At 35.3% G+C, this 22,396-nt stretch overlaps 2 protein-coding genes across 2 annotated transcripts in view; one reads left to right on the top strand and one right to left on the bottom strand.

Moving 5' to 3' along the window:
- LOC106059672 (metabotropic glutamate receptor 3-like) overlaps positions 1 to 22,396 on the top strand; it is a 311,145-nt gene that overhangs the window by 142,960 nt on the left and 145,789 nt on the right. The gene's annotated exons all lie outside the window — the stretch shown is intronic.
- On the bottom strand, positions 10,721 to 21,467 carry LOC106053625 (soma ferritin-like). The gene is made up of 4 exons (XM_056009171.1): positions 21,096 to 21,467; positions 13,901 to 14,047; positions 13,397 to 13,522; positions 10,721 to 11,153 (listed from the first exon to the last, which is right to left on the bottom strand). The coding sequence occupies exons 1-4, from the start codon at positions 21,450 to 21,452 to the stop codon at positions 11,019 to 11,021; spliced, it is 765 nt and encodes a 254-aa protein (XP_055865146.1). The 5' UTR covers positions 21,453 to 21,467; the 3' UTR covers positions 10,721 to 11,018.

Raw genomic sequence — 22,396 nt, forward strand, 5'->3', positions numbered from 1 at the left:
TATCGTACAATATTTCATTTACAAATATCTAGTACACATATCTATTACTAAACTATATTACTAATTTGAATCTTTGAAAATGGCTGAGTATGAAAAACTAATAGAGATAGTGGATAAACTAAAGTTAAAAGAAGATGATAGAGCTGCATTCATTAAGATTGAAATAGATAGAATTAGAGTAGAAAAAGACAAGCAACGGGAAGAAAGGCTACATGAAAGAAGACTGAGAGAGAAAGAACAAGAAAACGTAGAGAAAGAAAAAGAACGCCAGCATGAAATAAAATTAAAAGAACATGAAGAAAAAATGGCAAAACTAGCAAAAGAAAATAAAGACAATTCAGCAAGTCAAACTTCATCTCATCATCAGTATCATAGCAAATTTAGGAACTTTGACCCAAAAGAAGACACATTAGAAAATTTCATTATTCAATTTGAATACATCTGTCAAACAGCAAATATGAATAGTGCACAAATGGCTCAACAACTTCTAGCTAACCTAAGAGGTGAACCACTAAACATCATCGACACACTAACTATGGAGCAAAGAAAAGACTACAACACAGTAAAACAAAGACTAATTGAACATTTTGGCAAAACGGAGGAGCACTATCGAAAACTTTTTAGGGAAATAAAACTAGCAAAGAATACAGATTTAAAAAGAACAATACATGACATGCGCCAGAACATGACAAAGTGGCTACAACTTGCAAACTGCAACTTAGATGACCCCAAACAGATATTAGATTTCTTTCTCATTGAGAATGTGCTAATAAATGTTACAGATGCAGCATTCTCATTCCTGAAGGAGAGAAAAATAAAAAATGAAGCTGAATTGATATCAAACTTAACAACATACAAAGACTCACACCCAAACATCACCATTGACAAAAGGGAATTATACAATGTAGCTGCAACAGTGACAGAAAACCATCCAAGAACTACAAATAAATTTAAATATGCCAAGAGCATACAATGTTTTTTCTGTGGCATATTGGGTCACACCAAAGCAGAGTGCAGAAAGAGAATGGCATCAGAAAAACAGCAATATGTAAATAGAAACCATAAATATGGAAGAGATAACAGAAATTTCCAGAGCTTCAGTCCTAACTACAATAGATCCTATCAACAACAATATAACAGAAGAACATGGCAAAGCTACAGTCCAACTAACAGTAGATCACATCAAACAAACAGAACCAAAGCAGCAAACAAAACAAATAATTATACACATCATATAGTTAAAGTTGAAAATCTTTCAAGAAATACTAGATGGCAAACTATTATGAATTATTTTAACAACACAGCTTTTGTAAAATGGGTAGACATCAAAATAAGTGAAGACAAATCAAACAAAATAGCTTTAGTCTATTTGAAAACACAAAGAGATTGTAACAAAATTGTCAATTCATTTGATAATACTTTATTTCAAGGAAGATATATTAGAGTAATGCACTTTAAAGCTAGCATAAATTCAAGGTCATAGAATTAAAGTCACAATTGCTAAAGTTCAAAGATTTAAGATTCACACCTTAAAGTAAAAAATTATTTTTACAACCAGCTATGATGTCATGTTGTAAACATTGAGCATTATTTTGTAAACATTGAGTACTATTTGTAAACATTGAACTAGAACTAAGACTTCATTTTTAAAAACTCTATTTGTAAACAAACTTTGGAATTTGATTACTTCATTGTAACCTACATTTTTTTCACATTCTTTTGTCAACAAGAATAACATTTTTGTACTCAACAATGTAAACAAACATTGAATTTTTTCCAAACTTATTCAGTACCTAGCTTAATTTTTTTTCCATGCAATGTAAACATTATTTTTTCTCATTGTATTGAGAACAACTGTGACAAAAATTTTTTTTTTTTCTACAGCTATTGTAAACAAGATTGGAATTTTTTTACTATGTCATTTATCACAATTATATAACTTAGTCACATTTTTCAATACTATTGATAAAAAGGAGATTGATTCATAATGTAACTTATTTATTCAATGTCAATTAGTGTAATTAAATATTGACATACACTTGTATTTTTTTTGAAAACATTTTTGTCAAACTATTCTTATGGACTATATTTTTGTAACAATCATTGATGTAAACAAGAAGATTGTTGTACAAACTTTTTGATATTTCAAGTGCTGAAAGAGACACTTGATATTATTCTTTTAAATTGGACTTACACATTTTTTTTCACAACAGATTAAAATAAATACAACTAAACCATTATGATGTTATGCTTGTATGTATATGCTTGAACAAATTAATGTAAACTCAAAGATTGTATCACAACTGACACATTTTCTCAGTTGAATTTCTTTTGACAAAAGAGTTTTTTGAACTTTGTACACAATAATTATTTGATAAACAATGTAACATTAAACTTTTGCCATTACTAGCTACAAATTATTTGAACTGGCATATAGAGAAATACTTAATTGAAACATAAGGTGCATGTAAAAGCACTATGAAGGATACTTATGATTTTGATTTGATGTTCATACTTTTGATCCAATATTTTGATACTTGAATTATACATATTTACTTGTGTAATATTAATGCACAACAATTTTTTATGGAGATATCAAACCTCATATTGAAGTAAACAGATACATTGAATTTGTAACAATGATCATTAAACAATTTAATCTTGAATTTTGACACATATATTTTGAATTTTTCTATACTTATCACTTACATATTGAGACTTACTTGTAACATTTTCTACATATGTACATATTGTACTATTGGTGTCAAAAAACCAGACTTCTAACATTGCTATAGTGTCAAAGATTTTTTTATAAATAGATATTGTGAATTAAAACTTGTATTAATTTTTCACATTGTGACATAGGAGATTGTCATTGAAATTTTTGTCACACTTTGCACATATTATGAAAAAGACTTGTAAATATTAACACATTTGAACATTGATGTATATATTAGAACTACATGTAAAGAATTATTTGGGACGTTAAGTATTTGACTCAGAGAATTATTTGAATTGCCTTACAAGAATATGATGAATTAGAGAATTTTGCCCTTGTATGAATTTTTTTTGATTCAGCAAATATTTTGTGTAACACTGTCATATTATATATTTTATTGCAAGTTTGTAGTTCTATTTGAACTCAGCAATTGAACATTTCATAGACCCCAAGAATTCCAATTGATCCTACTTATGATAATTATGTCGTCAAGCTGAAAAAAATTTCTTCAAAATTTTTTTCAAAAGGGGGGTGATAGGTAATGTCACCACCTCAAAGTTGGTGCCATAGAGTAGAAACCCTAATTCTGTATTGTGTATGTTAATTCCATATTGTGAATCTTATTCACAACCCATGTTGCACTAAGGTGAACACTTTTGACCTTAGGTGAACCAGGGAGTAAAAGGCAGTCAGTCCACATAGAGATCTTGTAGCAAGCACTTGTATTGAGTCACTTAATATATAAGCAGTAGAGTTAGATGTTTAAAGTAGTTGGTTATAGAATAAGTACTAAGTTGTGATATTCGTATATTACTGTTGGATTAATACTGACCATTCCTGGGTCGAATTGTATGATGTATTCACTATGTGGTGTTATATTAAACTTATTGTATCTGCTACACCCAGCGTCATTTCATTATTCAGTGATTTGTAAAAAGAACCCAATGTCACCACCACGCCTACATTGATAACCACAGCCACATTCAATAACAATATAAAACAACACAGTGACAGTTGGTATAAAGATCATATAAAGATGGTATAAAGAAGCTATAAAAAATGGTTTAAAGATGATATAAAGATGATATAAAAGATGATATAAAAGATGCTATGAAGATGGTATAAAGATGGTATAAAGATGATATAAAGATGATAGAAAAGATTATATAGAATTATATAAAGATGACATAAAAGATGATATAAAGGAGGATATAAATCATAATATAAAAGATGATTTAAAAAATTATATAAAAGATATAAAAGATAATATAAAAGATGATATAAAGATTATATAAATGATGATATTAAAAATGATATAAAATTTAAGGTAGTAGATAAAGTAAAGATGATTTGAAAGATAATGTCAATGATGATGTGCTTTCTTCATTCTTGTATTAACTTTCATCTTAATAGAATCCAAATGAGTTAACTATTACATTTGAAACATATTATCTGACACCATTCAAGATTCTATTTTTAGTATCGAGTCTATATCTTACAACTTTATGCTATAAAAATGTTTAGGGAATCTACTCTGTGTCATGATATCTTTGACAAATGGGACTTGAGTGAAATGATTCAGTTGTTACGCTGAGCTTGTCAATTGTCGTCAAACTGAATTTCCATTAGATTGGATCAATAAAATGATCTTATCTTATCTTATCTTATCGTATTAGCTTTAATTAAAAAATAAACGAGAAAAACGCACACAGGGACGTCCAGGTATAATTTGGCGCCGCACCTTCATGGAGGACCTCGGGGCAGTGTAAAACGGCTGGTAAGAGGCTGCAGACTTTACTGGACACCAGTTTGTATAGACACAGCTTCCCTCTCTGTGCGCTGAACAGTGCTGGAGGATCTAAGTAAGTAATTCGAAAGAACTATTTGGTACTTTTTTGTCATGTTAAGACTTTATCATTTAGGTCGTATTTAGTACCTTCCTGGCCGATATAACCCTAACCCTGTTTTGTGTGTGTGTGTACTTTTTAAAATCTTATTAATCAGAATAACTTATTAGTGTGACAAAGCCTTGCCTAAGTTTTGTTTAATATCAAAAGTTCTGTTGTTTCAAATTTCTATATTTGTTTCAATAAGCATTTGAATTTTAAAATAATTTATGTCAAGTTTGTTTTAAAAATCTGGCACAGGAGATGATGAACATAAACCTTCAGGAGGATCTGAAACCAAAATCTGTTTGCCCCGTGTCTGAGATGCGGGACATAAAAATTATAAAATGCAAACATCATGAGATGCCCCATAAACCTTAAGCCTCATGAAATGCCCCAAAATATTAAGGCATTATGAGATGCATCAAAATGTTGAAGCCTCTTGAGATGCCCCAAAATCTTAAAGCCTCGTGAGATGCGCCAAAATGTTTACCTTAAGTAATTTCTGTATACATCAATGCGTAGTATGTAGCATCGTTGCTATGGTAACAAAAAACCAACAACACATGACTCCATTCCTTTACGTCATACTTGGTACCATACAATAAAAAATTCAATTGGTCAAATGGATTTCCACGGTTGTCCGAACTTATCGGTTGGAATCTATTTTTAGACGACTCAAGACATTCCTTAATTTGGTAGACCTCCAGCCTAGACATCGCCCTAACACTAACCAATTTCATTTTTGTCGATTGTTCCGCGTGTTTCTCCCGAAAGAATTTTCACTTGTACTTTGTTGCTAGGTGACCATTTTTTTGTGCGTGTATGTGTGTTATACCAACACATCAGTTTCAGTTGAATGAAACGGCTTCTCACTGTAGATACTTTCACTTGCTGACTAATTTGTTTGTTGTTTTTTTTTAAACAGAGATCCATCTTTCTGTTAATTAAACTAACGTGGGATTTGATATTAAAAAAAAAGTTGTTGTTGAGCTGGCCACACAATTTTCTGGTTAAAAGTTGATTTTTTTTTTGTAAGCACAAAAAAAAAAAAAAAAAAAAAAAAAAAAAAAAAAAAAACTTTCTGAGGTTATGAAGATTCAGTGTTTATATTAATTGCATGTATTCGTGTCTGTTTTACAATGCCAACATACTTTGCCAACATACAATGTCAACATTCTCTATCAACATACAATGTCAACATTCTCTATCAACATACTTTGTCAACATTCTCTTTCAACATACACTGTCAACATTCTCTATCAACATACAATGTCAACATTCTCTATTAACATACTTTGTCAACATACTGTATCAACATACTTTGTCAACATACTGTATCAACATACAATGACAACATACTGTATCAACATACTTTGTCAACATACTGTATCAACATACAATGACAACATACTGTATCAACATACTTTGTCAACATACTGTATCAACATACAATGACAACATACTGTATCAACATACAATGACAACATACTGTATCAACATACAATGACAACATACTGTATCAACATACTTTGTCAACATACTGTATCAACATACTTTGTCAACATACTGTATCAACATACACTGCTTCCATGACTGAAGGAGGACAACAATATGTTGACTTTACATGTTGATACCGTATGCTGATAGTGTATGTTGATACTGCATGTTGAAATGGTATTAAGATACATACATGGTATGTTGATAGTTTGTTTAATATATGTTTACATTGTTAGTGTACGCTGTATGTTTACAATGCATGTTAATACAGTATGTTGGCATTGTAGGTTGATACAGTAGGTATGTACAGAGAAATGACTACGCCTAACAAACTGGACAGTATTAACTTCCTCCCCCGCAAAGAACAATCTACAATCTTCCAACTAAGAACAGGACACACACCACTATTAAATTACCACCTGAACAAAATAAACTCCACACAATTACCCCTTTGCAGACATTGCGCCCACCCCTTTGAAACCGTAAACCATATCCTCTTTGAATGCCCCTCCCTAATCCACCTTAGGCAGACCCTACTTCCACTACAGCCCAACATAACCAACACCCTGTACGGCAGTGCTGAACAACTGAAGAAAACAGCACACTTTTTTTCCTTGGCACAGTCTGCAAAAGAGCTCACAGCTCAGCAGCAATAAAGCTGGCTAGAAGAAGAAGAAGAATATAACAAGTGTACAATTTTTTATGAGATAATAAGTTGACTTTGTATGTCGATAAAGTATGCTTACAATGTAAGTTGCGTTGAAACTGTAGGTTGATACTGTAGGTTGATACTGTAGGTTGATACAGTAGGTTGATACAGTAGGTTGGTACTGTTGGTTGATACAGAAGGTTGGTATTGTAGGTTGATACAGTAGGTTGATACTGTAGGTTGATACAGTAGGTTGATACAGTAGGTTGATACTGTTGGTTGATACAGAAGGTTGGTATTGTAGGTTGATACAGTAGGTTGATACTGTAGGTTGATACAGTAGGTTGATACAGTAGGTTGATACTGTTGGTTGATACAGAAGGTTGGTATTGTAGGTTGATACAGTAGGTTGATACTGTAGGTTGATACAGTAGGTTGGTATTGTAGGTTGATACAGTAGGTTGATACTGTTGGTTGATACAGAAGGTTGGTATTGTAGGTTGATACAGTAGGTTGATACAGTAGGTTGATACAGTAGGTTGGTATTGTAAGTCGACACAACAAGTGTGCAATGTATCATGAGATAATAAGTTGACTTTGTATGTCGATAAAGTATGCTTACAATGTAAGTTGCGTTAATACTGCGTGAACTGTGTCAAAATATGTGTCAGCGTGAACTGTGTCAAAATATGTGTCAGCGTAAACTGTGTCAGTATATAATGCTAGCATCGCGGAAGCGGATATCAAACACCTGACGTTACACAAGGGACACAGGCGAATGGTTCATTATGGAAGCAAAGTCTTTAGTTTTATCACCAATTGTTTTTCTATAACATAAAGCAAAAAGAACATTTTCTAAACAAATTAATGTAATGAACATATTTATATACTTATTATATACATTTCACCTTAACTGGTTGTAAAGTAATTGGAAATAATGAATTTCTGAGACGGACAGGCAGACGGACGAACAGACTGCCAAGATATGATTAATGATCCAGGGACTAGTACATTAAAATGGAACCAGAGAAAAGAATACTATTGGAAAACTTACAATGAAATGATCACTAGGTCTGACCTCATCAAAGTCTCAGCGACTTTTGAAAGCTCTATGATCAGGTCGACCTGTTGACGGCTATAGAACGTTGCTGTCGTGTGTGTATGTGTGTGTGTGTGATATTGTAGCGGTTTGTGTGGTACATCGTGTTGAAGCGAGTTGCAGTGTGTGTGTGGAGTGGTTCTCATTGTTACGAAGAGTTGCCTTGGTTGACTAGTTCACTGGGATCTAGTAGATGAAACTCATCACCAACTCACCATTGTAGCACGGTCACAACATTAGAGGAGAGATTGTTGTCAGATTTGAAGGTAGTTACTGTTTTTTTTTTTTGGTCAGCCCTTCTATCTCTATCTTTAAGTCTCTCTCTCTCTCTTTTTTCTCTCATGCTCACTATTTCCATCTCTCTCTCTCTCAGTTGTTGAAGCTTAATATCTCAATCAACTTCTTTCTCTTTTTCTTTTCTCTCTAATTTTTAATACCTCCTTCTGACAACCTCACTTCCAATCTAATTCATTCTTTTCTCTCTCTCAAACTTAATATCTCCATCTGTCATTTTCTTTCTCTCTCTCTCTCTCTCAAACTTAATATCTCCATCTGTCATTTTCTTTCTCTCTCTCTCTCTCTCAAACTTAATATCTCCATCTGTCATTTTCTTTCTCTCTCTCTCTCTCTCTCTCTCTCTCTCAAACTTAATATCTCCATCTGTCATCTTCTTTCTTCTCTCTCTCTAACTTAATATCTCCATCTGTCAACCTCTCTCTCACTCTCTCTCTCTCTCTATCTATCTATCTATCTATCAAAATTAATATCTCCATCTGTCAACCTCTCTCTCTCTCTCTCTATCTCTCAAACTTAATATCTCCATCTGTCAACCTCTCTCTCTCTCTCTCTCTCTCTCAAACTTAATATCTCCATCTGCTATCTTCTTTCTCTCTCTCTCTCTCTGGTACTTAATATCTGCATCGATCACCCTCTCTTTCACTCTTTCTAACCTTCTTTTTCTCTACTACTTAATATCTCCTTCTGTCAACCTCTCTCTCTCTCTCTCTCTCTCTAATATCATTCTCTCTTTCTCTCTTTACATCTCAGTCACCTTTTGTTTTTTCTTTAAGTTTTTCTTTTTCTTTGTTTTATTACATTTTTCATCTTTCTCCATTCTCTTCCTTTCTCCTTGTATTCTCTTCCTTTCTCCTTCTTTCTTTCTTTCTCTCTTTTCAGTTTCTTCTATCTCATTTCTCCTCTCTCTATTTTAATGACTCACTTCTTGATGCACGCGCCACTTAAGTAGAGAGCGACACACGGGTTCTAGATGTCACAGTGACCATACTAAATGTAGGGCCGTATTATATGTGTACAACTGGCATATCAGAATGAGTAACTAGGTTACAGTTAGCCTGAAGGTGGCAAAGTCTTTCTCCTTTGACATGCTTTATCTAAATGTTCTCTGACATCTTAACAAGGCTTACATCAATTCACTCTGGCTGGTACAAATCTTATAATTGATATTTCTGCCATTTTGTAGTTCTCATCAATATTCAATATTTGTTTTTGTCCGGATTAAGGTCTAAGTCTTTTGGAGCTCTTACAGGTATTGCAACTTATAATAATATAACTTACAAGAACTCCAGGTATTAGAGTCAAAAATCTTATCTTATCTTTATATTATATAAAAAAGAAGTTACTTCAAAAAAAGAAGGTGATTACGTCCTACGCGTTATGCATTTAGTCATGCATATTAACCAATGACTTAAATTCTGCCAAGTCACTGGTTTTCCTGGCTAGCTCAGGCAACCCATTCCATGCTCTAATAGCACTAGGGAAGAAGGAGTATTTGTACAAATTTGTCCTAGCATATGGGACGAGGAATGTGCCTTTATCTTTGTGTCTTTCAGAGTATTTTATTAAATTTTGTTTTTGTATTTGAAAATTGTGGTTCAGTGTTTTTTGTATAGTTGCTACTTTACTTTTGAGTCTTCTGTCCTGAAGGCTTTCTAAATTTAGTGATTTTACTAAAGGTGTTACTCTGGTTAAGTGTGAATATTCGTTTGTTATGAGTCTCACTGCTCTATTTTGTTTCTGTTCCAGTTTCTTAATGTTTTCTTGAGTTGAGGGGTCCCAAACGGAGGATGCATATTCTATTATTGGCCTAACCAAGGTTAGGGTTAAGTCTGAATTACAAGACAAACAGGCTCGTTACATAAACACATAGTGACTTTATAGAGAATTTATGCGGACTTGTTACGTCAATGACGTATCAATTTATCAAAAAATAACATTTATAATATTATTTCTTGAACGAGTTTCCAGAAATACAGATTTTTTTTTATTTCAAAAATTGAAATAATTTTGTTAATTAGAGATAGATACTGAGTTCTCTGAAATTTTAAAGGTTACGTCTCTGCGGCAAAACAGTAGTTTTTCTCAAATAATATAATCTGTTTTATTGTATACAAAATGGTTAACTATTTATGAATACTATAAATATATTTTAATTTTGTTTTCTTGGTAAGATAAAATGAAGTTGGAAGAGAGAGAGAGAGAGACAAAGAGAGAGAGAGAGACAAAGAGAGAGAGAGAGAGAGACAAAAAGAGAGAGAGACTAAGAGAGAGAGAGAGAGAGACAAAGAGTGAGAGATAGAGTGAAACTGACAAAACAGTAAAACGTTTACAAAAAAATGATTATTTTATTTGAGATAAAGAAAAACAGTGACATGGTGAGTTAAATAGATATATAGAAATAGAAATAGAGAGATAGTGAGTTAAAAAGAGACAGAAAAGGGAGAAAGAGAGAGCTCAAAACAGACAGAAGAGTGACTAAAAGCATTATCCATCATAAAACCTATTTTTTTTTTAACTTCGCTGCAACAATCAATTTACTGAGAGATATTAAAACAAAAAAACTAAAACAATTATTTATATTTTTAAACATTTTATTTGTTATCCATTCAACGCACAGTTATCTTCCATGACATTCTAACGTTATATCTACCTATGTTTATATTCTAGTGTATTGCTAAAATTTAGCATTTCTTCCTATTGTTAAGAAACAAAGTTTTTTTGTTTTTTTTGACATTCAGTTGAAGCTTAAAAGACTTGACATAAAAATATATAATTAAAAGGCCGGGATGTTTCTGAACTAGATAACGGTCCGCCATGAGGGTGCTTAAAGGAAGGGTCCATCATGGGGGTGTGTCCTTCCTGGAGTGTCTAGCTGAGTGACTCCTTGTCAAACATGTACTCGCCCAGACCAGTGCCAACACGCTTCAAGTTAGTGATGTAGTCACTAATCTCTTTGATTGACCTGACCTGCTCCTCTAAGAAGTCTTCCAGGTAGTCAGCCATCTGGTGGAGAAAGTGGATCAAAATACCACCGTTAAAGCAAATAGTGGAGGAACAGAATAAGTAATTGGGCCCATTGAAATTAAGGACCTTTTTAAAATCAACTTTTTTGTGATCCTTTTCATTGTAAACTAAGAAATGGGATCCCTTAAACTACTGGCTAAGGTACATGTTGGATCGTTTAAAAGCTAATCTATATTATGACTTGGGATCCTTTAAACTATTGTCTATTCTATGACATGAAATACTTTAGATTCTTTTTTAAGCTAAGATTCGTGACCCTTTAAATTCTTGTCTAAGCTAAGAGTCGGAATCCTTTAAAGTCTTGTCGAAGCTAAATCTATATTTTAGTGTATTAGTTAAATATCTTTTTAAGATATTTTTGTTTTGATTTAATACAAAGAAACAAAATAATTTAACTTATTTTGATAGCTGAATTAAAAAAGCGGCCATCTTGACAGGCGCGTATAACTCATTACCTAAGAGCTAAAAGTCGGGATCCTTTAAAAGTTTGTCTAAGAGTTGGGATTCTGTGAATACTTGGTTAAAGTGAGAGTTGGGATCCTCTAAACTCTTGTCTAGTGTATGATTTGGGATGTCTATTCTATGACTTGAGATACTAAAAAAAAATATTTTCTTAGCTAACAGCTAGTATCGTTCAAAATCTTGTATCAGATAGGTTTTAGGTAATGTTTGTTCAATCAAGATATTCAAATCCCTCAAACTATTCTCTAAATAACGAGTTCGACTGATTAGTTCTTGTGCAGACTAGGACAGACAAATAACATTATAACAAGTAACAGTTAGTAGAAAACAAGTGAAAACAGAAAGTTCTTCATATTTAACAGTACGTGCTATACTATTCCGGTATAAACAATATACATATTTACAACAGATTTTAATTAGGTCATAAACATTGTTTACTACCGGTATTGGAGTTGTGAGTGAGCCTTATTTTAAATAACCCAGGTGTGTAATGTAGTGTAATTTAGCACTTGACCTCGAAAGGGGAAGTGACCCTTGAGGGATTATGGGCACGATGTGGCTTAAATTGTGCGGATGTGCCAAAAATTCAAAATATCAAGAAATGAAAGCCTTATATTGAACGTGCTAGACTAAAAGTAATACAAAGATTTGAACACTCTCAACATAAAAGCTGACAACTTCCAACAAATTTTCACTGAGTTTCAAGTTTATATTCAAATTGAGTCTTAATTAGTAAAACTCATTAGAATGGGTAGTCGGTTAATCTAAATGACAAGAATACATCTAAATGACCTGTAACTGATTTAAAGTCTTACATTTGTTAAACTCAATTTTCGATTCAGTACACATTTACAATAGAACTTGAGCTGAGACCTGATGACCTACTTACTGTAAAAATGACCTACTACTTGTTAGAATGACCTTTTTCATTGTTACAATTAAGTATCAAATATTAGAATGACCTCTTAAAAATTGGACTAACTCACTAAATATTAAAATGATTTAATCACGGTTAGAAGAGGCTTCAGACATTGCCAGTGACAGATCATTATGGAGACAGCTTGCCGCCCAATGCGCCGAACGGCGCGGGAGGACCTAAGTCTAAGTAAGTAATCACGGTTAGAATGACCTACTTATGCTTATAATATACTTTTATCGCCTATCGGTCTCCTTCAGTAGTAGAACGACTATGGTTCATCTGGAACACTTTTTGCAGTGGCTGTGGAGCCCTATTTTGGAGAGACACTCCCGTTCCCATACATTGCAGGTCAAAATACAATGACCTACTAACTGTTACAATGACCTACTAAATGCTAGTATGACCTACTAAGCGTTAGAATGACCCACTTACAGTTAGAATGAACTACTAACTGTTACAATGACCTACTTACAGTTAGAACGACCTACTAAACGTTAGAATGGACTACCAACTGTTAGAACACAACATTCAAAATAGCTGAGACTTAATGACCTACATTACTGTAAAATGACCTGCTACATGTTAGAATGACCTTTTAACTGTTACAATTATGTACTAAATATTAGAATGACATACTACATGTTAGCATGACCTACTGAATATTAAAATGACTTAATAACAGTTAGAATGACCTAGTTTCAGTTAGAATGACCTACTTACAGTTAGAATGACCTACTTACAGTTAGAATGACCCATTTACAGTTAGAATGACCTGCACATGCTTAGAACGACCTACTAAACATTAGAATGGACTACCAACCGTTAGAACACAACAAGTTACCTGGGCATCTTCATGGCTTGAGGCGAGTTTGTGCAGATCCAGGATGGACTGGTTGACACTTTTCTCCAACTGGAGGGCCACTTGCATGGCGTCCACTCCTGCACCCCACTCATCTCTCTCAGGTTTCTAAGACAGAAACACACACACACACACAATTCAGATGAAATCATTATCCTGTTAACTTAATTAGCTTCAGAATTTGGGTGGAAAAAAAAATTTGTTCTGAAGATAAAGGAATCATGTCCTAATGCAATTAGCTTTTAAATAACAAGGACAAAGCTGGAGAGAGAGAGAGAGAGAGAGAGAGAATTCATGAACCAATTCATTAATGACAAAAAAGTGAAAGTTTGTTTCGGTAATTCGATTCTGTTTGAACAACAGAGAATAAAAATCGATTGAAATCTATTTTTAATGAGGATTGAACCCTAATCGATCAGATTAACTTGTTTTAAAATGTTTGCACTTTTAACACCAGTAGGCGAAAACAAAAAATTTGAATTTAACCTTGATGTCCTGAAGGACAATGCGACCTCCTCTTTTGACCTGGTAGGACATGAGTTTTTCGGCGTGTTCTCTTTCCTCGCTGGAGAGTTTCTTGAAGAATTTAGAAAATCCTGGCAGAGCGACGTCATCACGCTCAAAATAGAAACCCTGAGAAAGACACACACACAAATAAACCAATGTATTTGAAATTCAATCTACCAGTTCAAAATTACTAAAATTACATTTTTTCCTTTTTGGCTTCCTTCAGCTTCCAGTAAACCTGTTGGCAATTTTAAGTTACATACATATATATATATATATATATATATAAATATATTTTTGGGGGGAGAGGGAGGGGGCACTAACAAGATATCTGAGATTCCATTCATTTCAATGTTAATGGTAAATGGTCTTATGCCACTTTATATAATACCACTGACATTATTTCTAAAAACCTACTTCGAGCATTGACCAAGTATCTGACAGCCAATTCGCACAACGGGCTGGATGCCTGGTCGTGCGGGATGCCCGCTGGACTGTCGTCTCGATGGTGCAAGGTTCGTACCCTGCCCGTTCTACACCCCCCCCCTCCTCTATGTGTTTATACTTATTTATGTTAGTTGAAACGCATGCGCGAATGACCGGAAGTGTGTTAGTTGACTAGCGTGTGATATGTGCCATGAAGTAGAGTAAAGTTTCTGTGGTTTGATCGAGTTGTTAAATCGTTTATGTAATTACAGCTGAACCCCCCAGGGACACCTAGATTTGCATTGTGGGTACCATAGTTTCTAGAGAGCTATTGAAATACAGATCTAGTAGAAAGCTGTAACACTTTTCAAGTGGAAGCCTTCGAGATCACCTCTTACACCCATGTGGATCAATTCTAAAATACTAAAAGGACAATTGAATGGTCAACTGCTTCTACTTCCACTGACAATAAAAGGATGGTATGACAAGTTTCAGAGCTAACAACATAACATGGATTTTGTTCTTCGAATTGAGTTGTATTTCTCTATGTCAAAGGCCGTGGGATACACTTTTTCGGACCATAAGAAAACCCGCTCCCAAGGACAGGCGTAGACAATGGTTATGTCCGTGATGGATGTAGCAAAATATGTAGGTCACAGCGGGGGCTGCGTAGCCACGGGAAATAATGCATTTCTCATTAATCTTCTGATTCGAAGACAAGCCTTATTTCTATTTTATATATATACATATGCACTTTTCCCTGCTATGCTCACAGAATTACATCGACCTCTCAAACCTAGTCTCCTACCAACCCAACCCAACCACATATTTAACCATCTCCCCAATAGTAAGTATTAGTAATGAACCCCCCTTTCAGACCATGCGATATATGGAGCAGACGATGTCATATGACTTGCATAAAAACCAACCGCATTTACTTTCCCCAACTAAAGGCAGGTACCCATTAGAGTTGGGTGGACTCAGGGGCGTCATTAAAATCCCGAGACTATAAATCTTAGTACTCGCCAAGATTCGAACCCAGGACCTCTCATTTCCAAGCAATTTACCACTCAGCCATTAATTCTCCAAAAGATTGCAACAGTATTAAAAAAAAAAGAAAAAAGTACAAGTGTCTCTCTTACATGTTAACCCTCACAAGACCACCCACCTCCAGGTATATACCGGCCTATAAACACAAGGTTCATTGTGACCTGTTCAATAGCTTGTCTTTCTATTACTGATAAGTATAATTAGTTAATTAAATAATAAAATTACATAATTATATGCATTTAAAGAAAAGCGAGTTTTCATAAAACATTCACAAACGTATACATCCATGTGAGTAGGGAGTTGTGGGGTCACGAGAAACAGGTAATCTCAATTCTAATTTGCGCTTTCCCGTCCAATAGTTTTGTCTGATATATTCTGATAGATTTGAACCGATCCTTCTAGAATTAATATCTAGAGATAATCGTGTTTGAATGACGAAGCTCCTGCTGTAATTTTATCTAATGAAGGAAAGATAATATTTGAAGAGTTTGTCGTGTCTTATTATTCTTATCAAACAAAACAAAAAAATGAGCCGCCATTTTGTCGTCTGCTCATTAAGCCGCGCGGGGAAAAGAAAAAAATAATTTCCAGTTTATTTTTACAAAGCGAAAAGACAAACAGACTTTATATAGGTCAGACTAAAACAAGGACAAATAATCCATATGCAAAGTATCAGATTAAAGTCATATGATTATGTTTTTGTTGTTATGTAATGTTTTTGATGCATTTAATATTATTTTCAGGGCTCATTTGGGCACTTTATTTATACATTCTATGCACTTTAAGATGTTCTTCTTCTTCTTCTTCTTCTAGCCAGCTTTATTGCTGCTGAGCTGTGAGCTCTTTTGCAGACTGTGCCAAGGAAAAATAATGTCCTGTTTTCTTCAGTTGTTCAGCACTGCCGTACAGGGTGTTGGTTATGTTGGGCTGTAGTGGTAGTAGGGTCTGCCTAAGGTGGATTAGGGAGGGGCATTCAAAGAGGATATGATTTATGGTTTCAAAAGGGTGGGCGCAGTGTCTGCAAAGGGGGAGTTGTGTGGAGTTTATTTTGTTCAGGTGGTAATTTAATAGTGGTGTGTGTCCTGTTCTTAGTTGGAAAATTGTAGATTGTTCTTTGCGGGGGAGGAAGTTAATACTGTCCAGTTTGTTAGGCGTAGTCATTTCTTTGTACATGGCTCTGCCTGTGTTTCCTGATGCCCATTGGTTGAGCCACTCCTCTTTGTGATTTTTGACTAACATTGACCTTAGGGTGAGGTAGTTAACAGGTCGCACTTTAAGATGTAAAATTGTGTGCACTTTAATATACAAAATTATGTGCAATTGATGATGATAGGGTTAGTGCACTTTATAGTATAAGAATTATAAGATTCATAAACGCTATACTTATGTTTATACAGTATAATGTGTTTATATATTAAACTCTAGTTGTCAGGATATAATTTTGCTAGTACAATGACCAACCCACTACAGAGTTGATAGTGGAAAGGCAGCCTCGATCTCGTGTGAGCGCATTTTGATCGCTAACCGGAAGAGATTTCACATCATCTTTTATAACCTGAGCCATAACTTCGCTTTAACCCGAGATTTTCAGCTGTTTGTCGAGCTCTCTCTCTCGAGCATAAATGAAGCGTCTCGGATTGCAGATGCCATACACATCAGAAGCAGAAAGAAGGTAAAAAATGCAACGGCGCCTGGTGATATATATATAGCTTTTATATAGCGCTACTTTCATGCTTATAGGGTTAGCGCTCAGAGCGCTTTGGTCCAATCTCATTTGTGGACCAGTGGGGGCGAGGGGGTATCTAGGAGTTAGTTTTCCGTGCTGCCTTTAGGCGCTCAGTAAACACAACTCTGCCCGAGTCGGGTGTCGAACCTCGAGCCCCCTTCTAGGTAGCCAAGCCAAGCCAAGTCCAAGCGCACTTAGCCTCTTGACCACACTTCCCACTATCATTTGCCCAACCTGTGACCCCAGCTGTGTATCAAGGATTGGCCTCTTTAGTCACACAAGAAGTTGCGAAGGGAAAAGACCGTCTCTCGAGACGTAAAATGCCACAGATTGGAGCTCTCCATGTAACAACGACTTCCTTGTGTCGAATGTGGCTGACAATTTTTTGATATTTCACTAAAAAAACAACATTTCACTCTGTGGTTGAGCCTTAAGGTTCTACAAATGAAAACAAAGTGATATTGAAATCTAGAACTTGTTGGTATTTGTCCCCTAAGAGAGATAAGAATGTCATTTTGCTGGTCGTTTTCTGCTCTAATTTTAATTATTTTTACATTTCGTTATGTAATCATTGTTGTTTCTGTGCATTTTGTCTGTCTGTTGTGTCCGTCTGTTTTGTCTTTTCTTCGACTTCCGTTCAAAAATAAAAGACGTGTACGCCCTAGCCTGAAAACATTCCTGCGGGACAGCATGGGAGGACAGCACGATGGGGTTGAACTCGGGACCATTATGACGGTAGCCTGAATAACATACCACTCAACCAGGCAGAATAGAAAAAAAAAATATTCGAATTCGTGCCAGTGTGTAGCTGAAGTGTGTGTATGTGTGTCGCTCAGTTACAACATCTGGAACGCTTGTTTTTAAGAGAAGAGAGTTCGGGGGGGGGGGGGGCAGCTGTGTGAGAGTGGGGAGTGCTGGAGTAAGACTCTAGCAATGACCCCATTAGATAAGTAACGCCCGGACATACAGTGTCCCTATCTGGTTGGTCTCGTCTCTTCTCGTCTCTGTGAGATAACGAAACGACATTGCCTGGCAGACAGTCTTTCTGGAGAACAGATCACATGTCACCATGACCTCTATTCAATTCAAAGGTTAAAGGAAACAACAGTTGTTGTTTTTTTTTTGAAGGGTTGTTACTTTTATCAAAACTCGGTACCAGTCACCAATTTTAAAACAATGTTTACATAAACATTAACCAGTTCGTTGCCTTCATAAAGTAGCATCCACTATATTAGCCCGTGGGTCGCGATCCCTTGAGGGGTCGTTTGACGATTTGTCAGGGATCGCCTAAGACCATCGAAAATATGGATTGTATTTAGTGTATTCTTCCGTTGCTGTGTATTTTATGGGGGGGGGGGGGTAGGGTCTTGGCAGAGTGGGGGATAGTAAAAAGGGGTTAGGTGGCCAAACTTAAAAGGTTGAGGACCGCTGATGTAACAGATCATACACCAAATGCTCCCGGCTAAACTTATCTATATGTTACCTGTATTTGAAAGTGATTGATACATGAATACCCAGTGTATTGTGTGCACTTGTATATCAAGTTGTCATACATTGTATTACGTTAGAATTGAATCACTCAGTTGTAAAACATAATTGCTAAGAGATTATAAAAGCATGGTATTATCATTGAAAATAAAAAGGGAAAGTCATTCCTTGGCACATGGCCGGCGTTGCACAAATAGAGAGCCCGGGCGAAGTAATTTCGGTGACCCGAAATGAAATGAAAAAAAATTATAAAGAAACAGCGAAAACAAATGCGCAATTTATTAAAGACGTGCCTGCGTCTAAATCGACAAAGAACTGAACTTCATAAATCGCAATTTCCGTTGTAGAGACAAGAGCTAGACTTGTAAACATTGAGTCATAGTAGAGACAGAGTTAGATCCAATAAGCATTGGGTCATAGTAGAGACAGAGTTGGATCTAATAAGCATTGGGTCATAGTAGAGACAAGAGTTAGATCTAATAAGCATTGAGTCATAGTAGAGACAGAGTTAGATCTAATAAGCATTGAGTCATAGTAGAGACAGAGTTAGATCTAATATGCATTGAGTCATAGTAGAGACAAGAGTTAGATCTAATAAGCATTGAGTCATAGCAGAGACAGAGTTAGATCTAATAAGCATTGAGTCATAGTAGAGACAAGAGTTAGATCTAATAAGCATTGAGTCATAGCAGAGACAGAGTTAGATCTAATAAGCATTGAGTCATAGTAGAGACAAGAGTTAGATCTAATAAGCATTGAGTCATAGTAGAGACAAGAGTTAGACTTGTAAGCATTGAGTCATAGTAGAGACAAGAGTTAGATCTAATAAGCATTGAGTCATAGTAGAGACAAGAGTTAGACTTGTAAGCATTGAGTCATAGTAGAGACAAGAGTTAGATCTAATAAGCATTGAGTCATAGTAGAGACAAGAGTTAGACTTGTAAGCATTGAGTCATAGTAGAGACAAGAGTTAGATCTAATAAGCGTTGAGTCATAGTAGAGACAAGAGTTAGACTTGTAAGCATTGAGTCATAGTAGAGACAAGAGTTAGATCTAATAAGCATTGAGTCATAGTAGAGACAAGAGTTAGATCTAATAAGCATTGAGTCATAGTGTTATACTAATAGATCTGAGAGTTAGTCTTGTAAACATTGAGTCACAGTATTCTACTATAAGATCTGATCCAAGCTTCGCTATTTCTTAGTCCTGTGTGAGGCCCCCACCATTTGGAGGCCCAAGGCGGCTGCCTAGCTTGCCTATCCCTAAGGCGGCCATGTCTGACACTAACAGCATCGAGATTCATTAATCAGAAACAGTTAATTTTAACCCACCCCCTCCCTTTTTAAAGTGTCCAGTTATGAAATTTCTTAAGATATGACTGGTTGTGTTGTTTTCGTTTCGGACTCTATAGTCCCGAGTTCGAGTCCTAGCCTACGTAATTCACTTCAGACACGTTTGTTATCCCATATTCTGAGACAAATTTGTACCAACACTCCTTCTTCCCTAGATCACATAGAGCATGCGATGGGTTGCCTGAGTCAGCCAGGAAAAAATCAACGACTTAGCAGACTCACTGATTATCAGCATGACTAGGTTAATACATAAAATGCGTACATCTTTTGATGAAACGTCTGTAATATTTCGGATAAGATAAAGAGTTCTTCAGTAGATTAACCCTTAAGACGCGTGTGTGGTAGTTTAGCCTCTATTCATCAGAATCGTAATTCCATATTGTCTGCACTCATTGTAGAACAGCTTTAAGGGTTAAGAGTCGGGCGTAAAAATATTCTTTTCTGAAGAAATATTCGAGACTTAACGAAACAAATTAAATATTGGGCGATGTAGATGGTACTAATAGAGACAATGGCAATAAGCAGGATACTGCATTAGCGACTAAGTAGTTTTACATAATGATTTAATTATAAAGTTTAATTAATTTAGTTGTTAGTATATAAGTGATTTATTAGCTAGTGTATAAGTGGTTTATTTGTTAGTGTGTAGGTGATTTAGCTGTTTATGTATAAGTGATTTAGTTGTTAGGTATAAGTGATTTAGCTGTTTAGGTATAAGTGATTAAATTGTTATCGATTTAGTTGTTAGTGTAAATTTATTTAGTTGTTAGTATTATAAATGATTTTGTAGGTCGTGTATAAATGATATAGTTGTTTACGTATTAGTGATTTAGTTGCTTAGGTATAAGTGATTTAGTTGTTTAGGTATAAGTGATTTAGTTGCTTAGGTATAAGTGATTTAGTTGTTTAGGTATAAGTGATTAAGTTGCTTAGGTATAAGTGATTTAGTTGCTTAGGTATAAGTGATTTAGTTGTTAGATACAAGTGATTTAGTTGCTTAGGTATAAGTGATTTAGTTGTTTAGGTATAAGTGATTAGCTTGTTAGGTATAAGTGATTTAGTTGTTTAGATATAAGTGATTAGCTTGTTAAGTGATTTAGTTGCTAAGTATAAGTGATTAAGTTGAGCTCACCATGGACTGGTAGCAGTAGCTGGCATACAGCTCCATGTTGATCTGGCGGTTGATCCCGGCCTCACTGTCCTGATGATAGTTCTGACGGCATTGACTCAGGTGTAGAGACATGACTGCACAAGTGGATGCTTCCTTAACACGAACTGTTTTAAACGCCGGTGATGGAGATGCTGGTATTCTGTCTGATGGAACAATAGGCTCTGATGCTGGTGACGGTAGAGCTGCGACGACGGCGGTTGCTGTGGTGGAGTATTTCGACACGTTGAGATTTGCCTGTACGTTCACTGACGTAGCAAGACAAACGACTGAAGTCTCCTGTCGTCTGCCGCGGCTATTTATACCCCCGACAGCGTACATGGTCTGGTCATTTGCAAGAGGTCATCAGCTATCTCGTGATTTTCGATGAACACCGAGGCGCTGTCAGGGGGCATTAAATGATCACATGTAACATTCCTGATTAAAAAAAACAGCAAGTTATATTTAGCTTCGACATCTAGGTCATGTCGAACCATGTTAATCTCGACCTGGAGAAAATTTAACTGCGGCTAATCTTTTTCTTTTTTTTTTTTCTTATCGCCAAAGGTGACATTCAGCAATGCAATCGTTTTGTGACTAGGAAATATACATTTAAAACTTTCATTTAAACAATGCGATTAGAATAGTAAGAAAAGGTGTTCGACACCTTATTTATAGTTTAGTTATTTAGCGACGCACCATAGAAGACGTATATTGAACGGGACTAGTGACGTTTGGGATATGTTGGGTTAGAGACCGGAAAATCAGTTAGCGATAGAACACTCCAGGGTAACGACGTGTTTAGTGACAGAGACTTCTACTGTGGCCTTTTATTAGAATAAATATATGTGAAGTTGTTCATCAGTGTTGACTACATCTCTTCACTAGTTAAAACCGATGTGTTTGTTTTGTCTGGATTGTTGATCAACTACACGGAATACACCCGAACAATTACACCCAAACGCTTGCAGAGTAATTGGTTGAAATCCAACAGTCATCCATAGTTGACTTCAAGACAGCCTGAACAAGCAACATCACAAAGGTCACATAGTGGAAACTAAATGGTATAAGTTGAAACTAAGCTAAATTATATAAAATATGTATAATCAGTGGAGTAGCAGTGTGCTTTTGCGCCCAGGTTAAGAGTATTAATAGCTCTCCATCAAACACCCTCACACCCTCCCAAAAAAAAATAATAGAAAGCTGAGTGTGACAAAAGACAGAGTCATCCTGTACACACTACTTTATTAACAACAAGCAGATATAAAAAAAAAAATATACTAAAA

The sequence above is a fragment of the Biomphalaria glabrata genome, chromosome 13, assembly GCF_947242115.1.
Source record: "Biomphalaria glabrata chromosome 13, xgBioGlab47.1, whole genome shotgun sequence".
NCBI lineage: Eukaryota > Metazoa > Mollusca > Gastropoda > Planorbidae > Biomphalaria > Biomphalaria glabrata.

What these genes read in the sequence shown, in the direction of transcription:
- LOC106053625 (XM_056009171.1), bottom strand. Translation starts at nt 21,452, where the DNA reads ATGTACGCTGTCGGGGGTATAAATAGCCGCGGCAGACGACAGGAGACT. An exon ending in GCTACTGCTACCAGTCCATG is followed by an intron (nt 14,048 to 21,095) that starts GTGAGCTCAACT and finishes TGTCTTTCTCAG; the next exon opens with GGTTTCTATTTTGAGCGTGA. An exon ending in CAAGCCATGAAGATGCCCAG is followed by an intron (nt 11,154 to 13,396) that starts GTAACTTGTTGT and finishes TTTCTCCACCAG; the next exon opens with ATGGCTGACTACCTGGAAGA.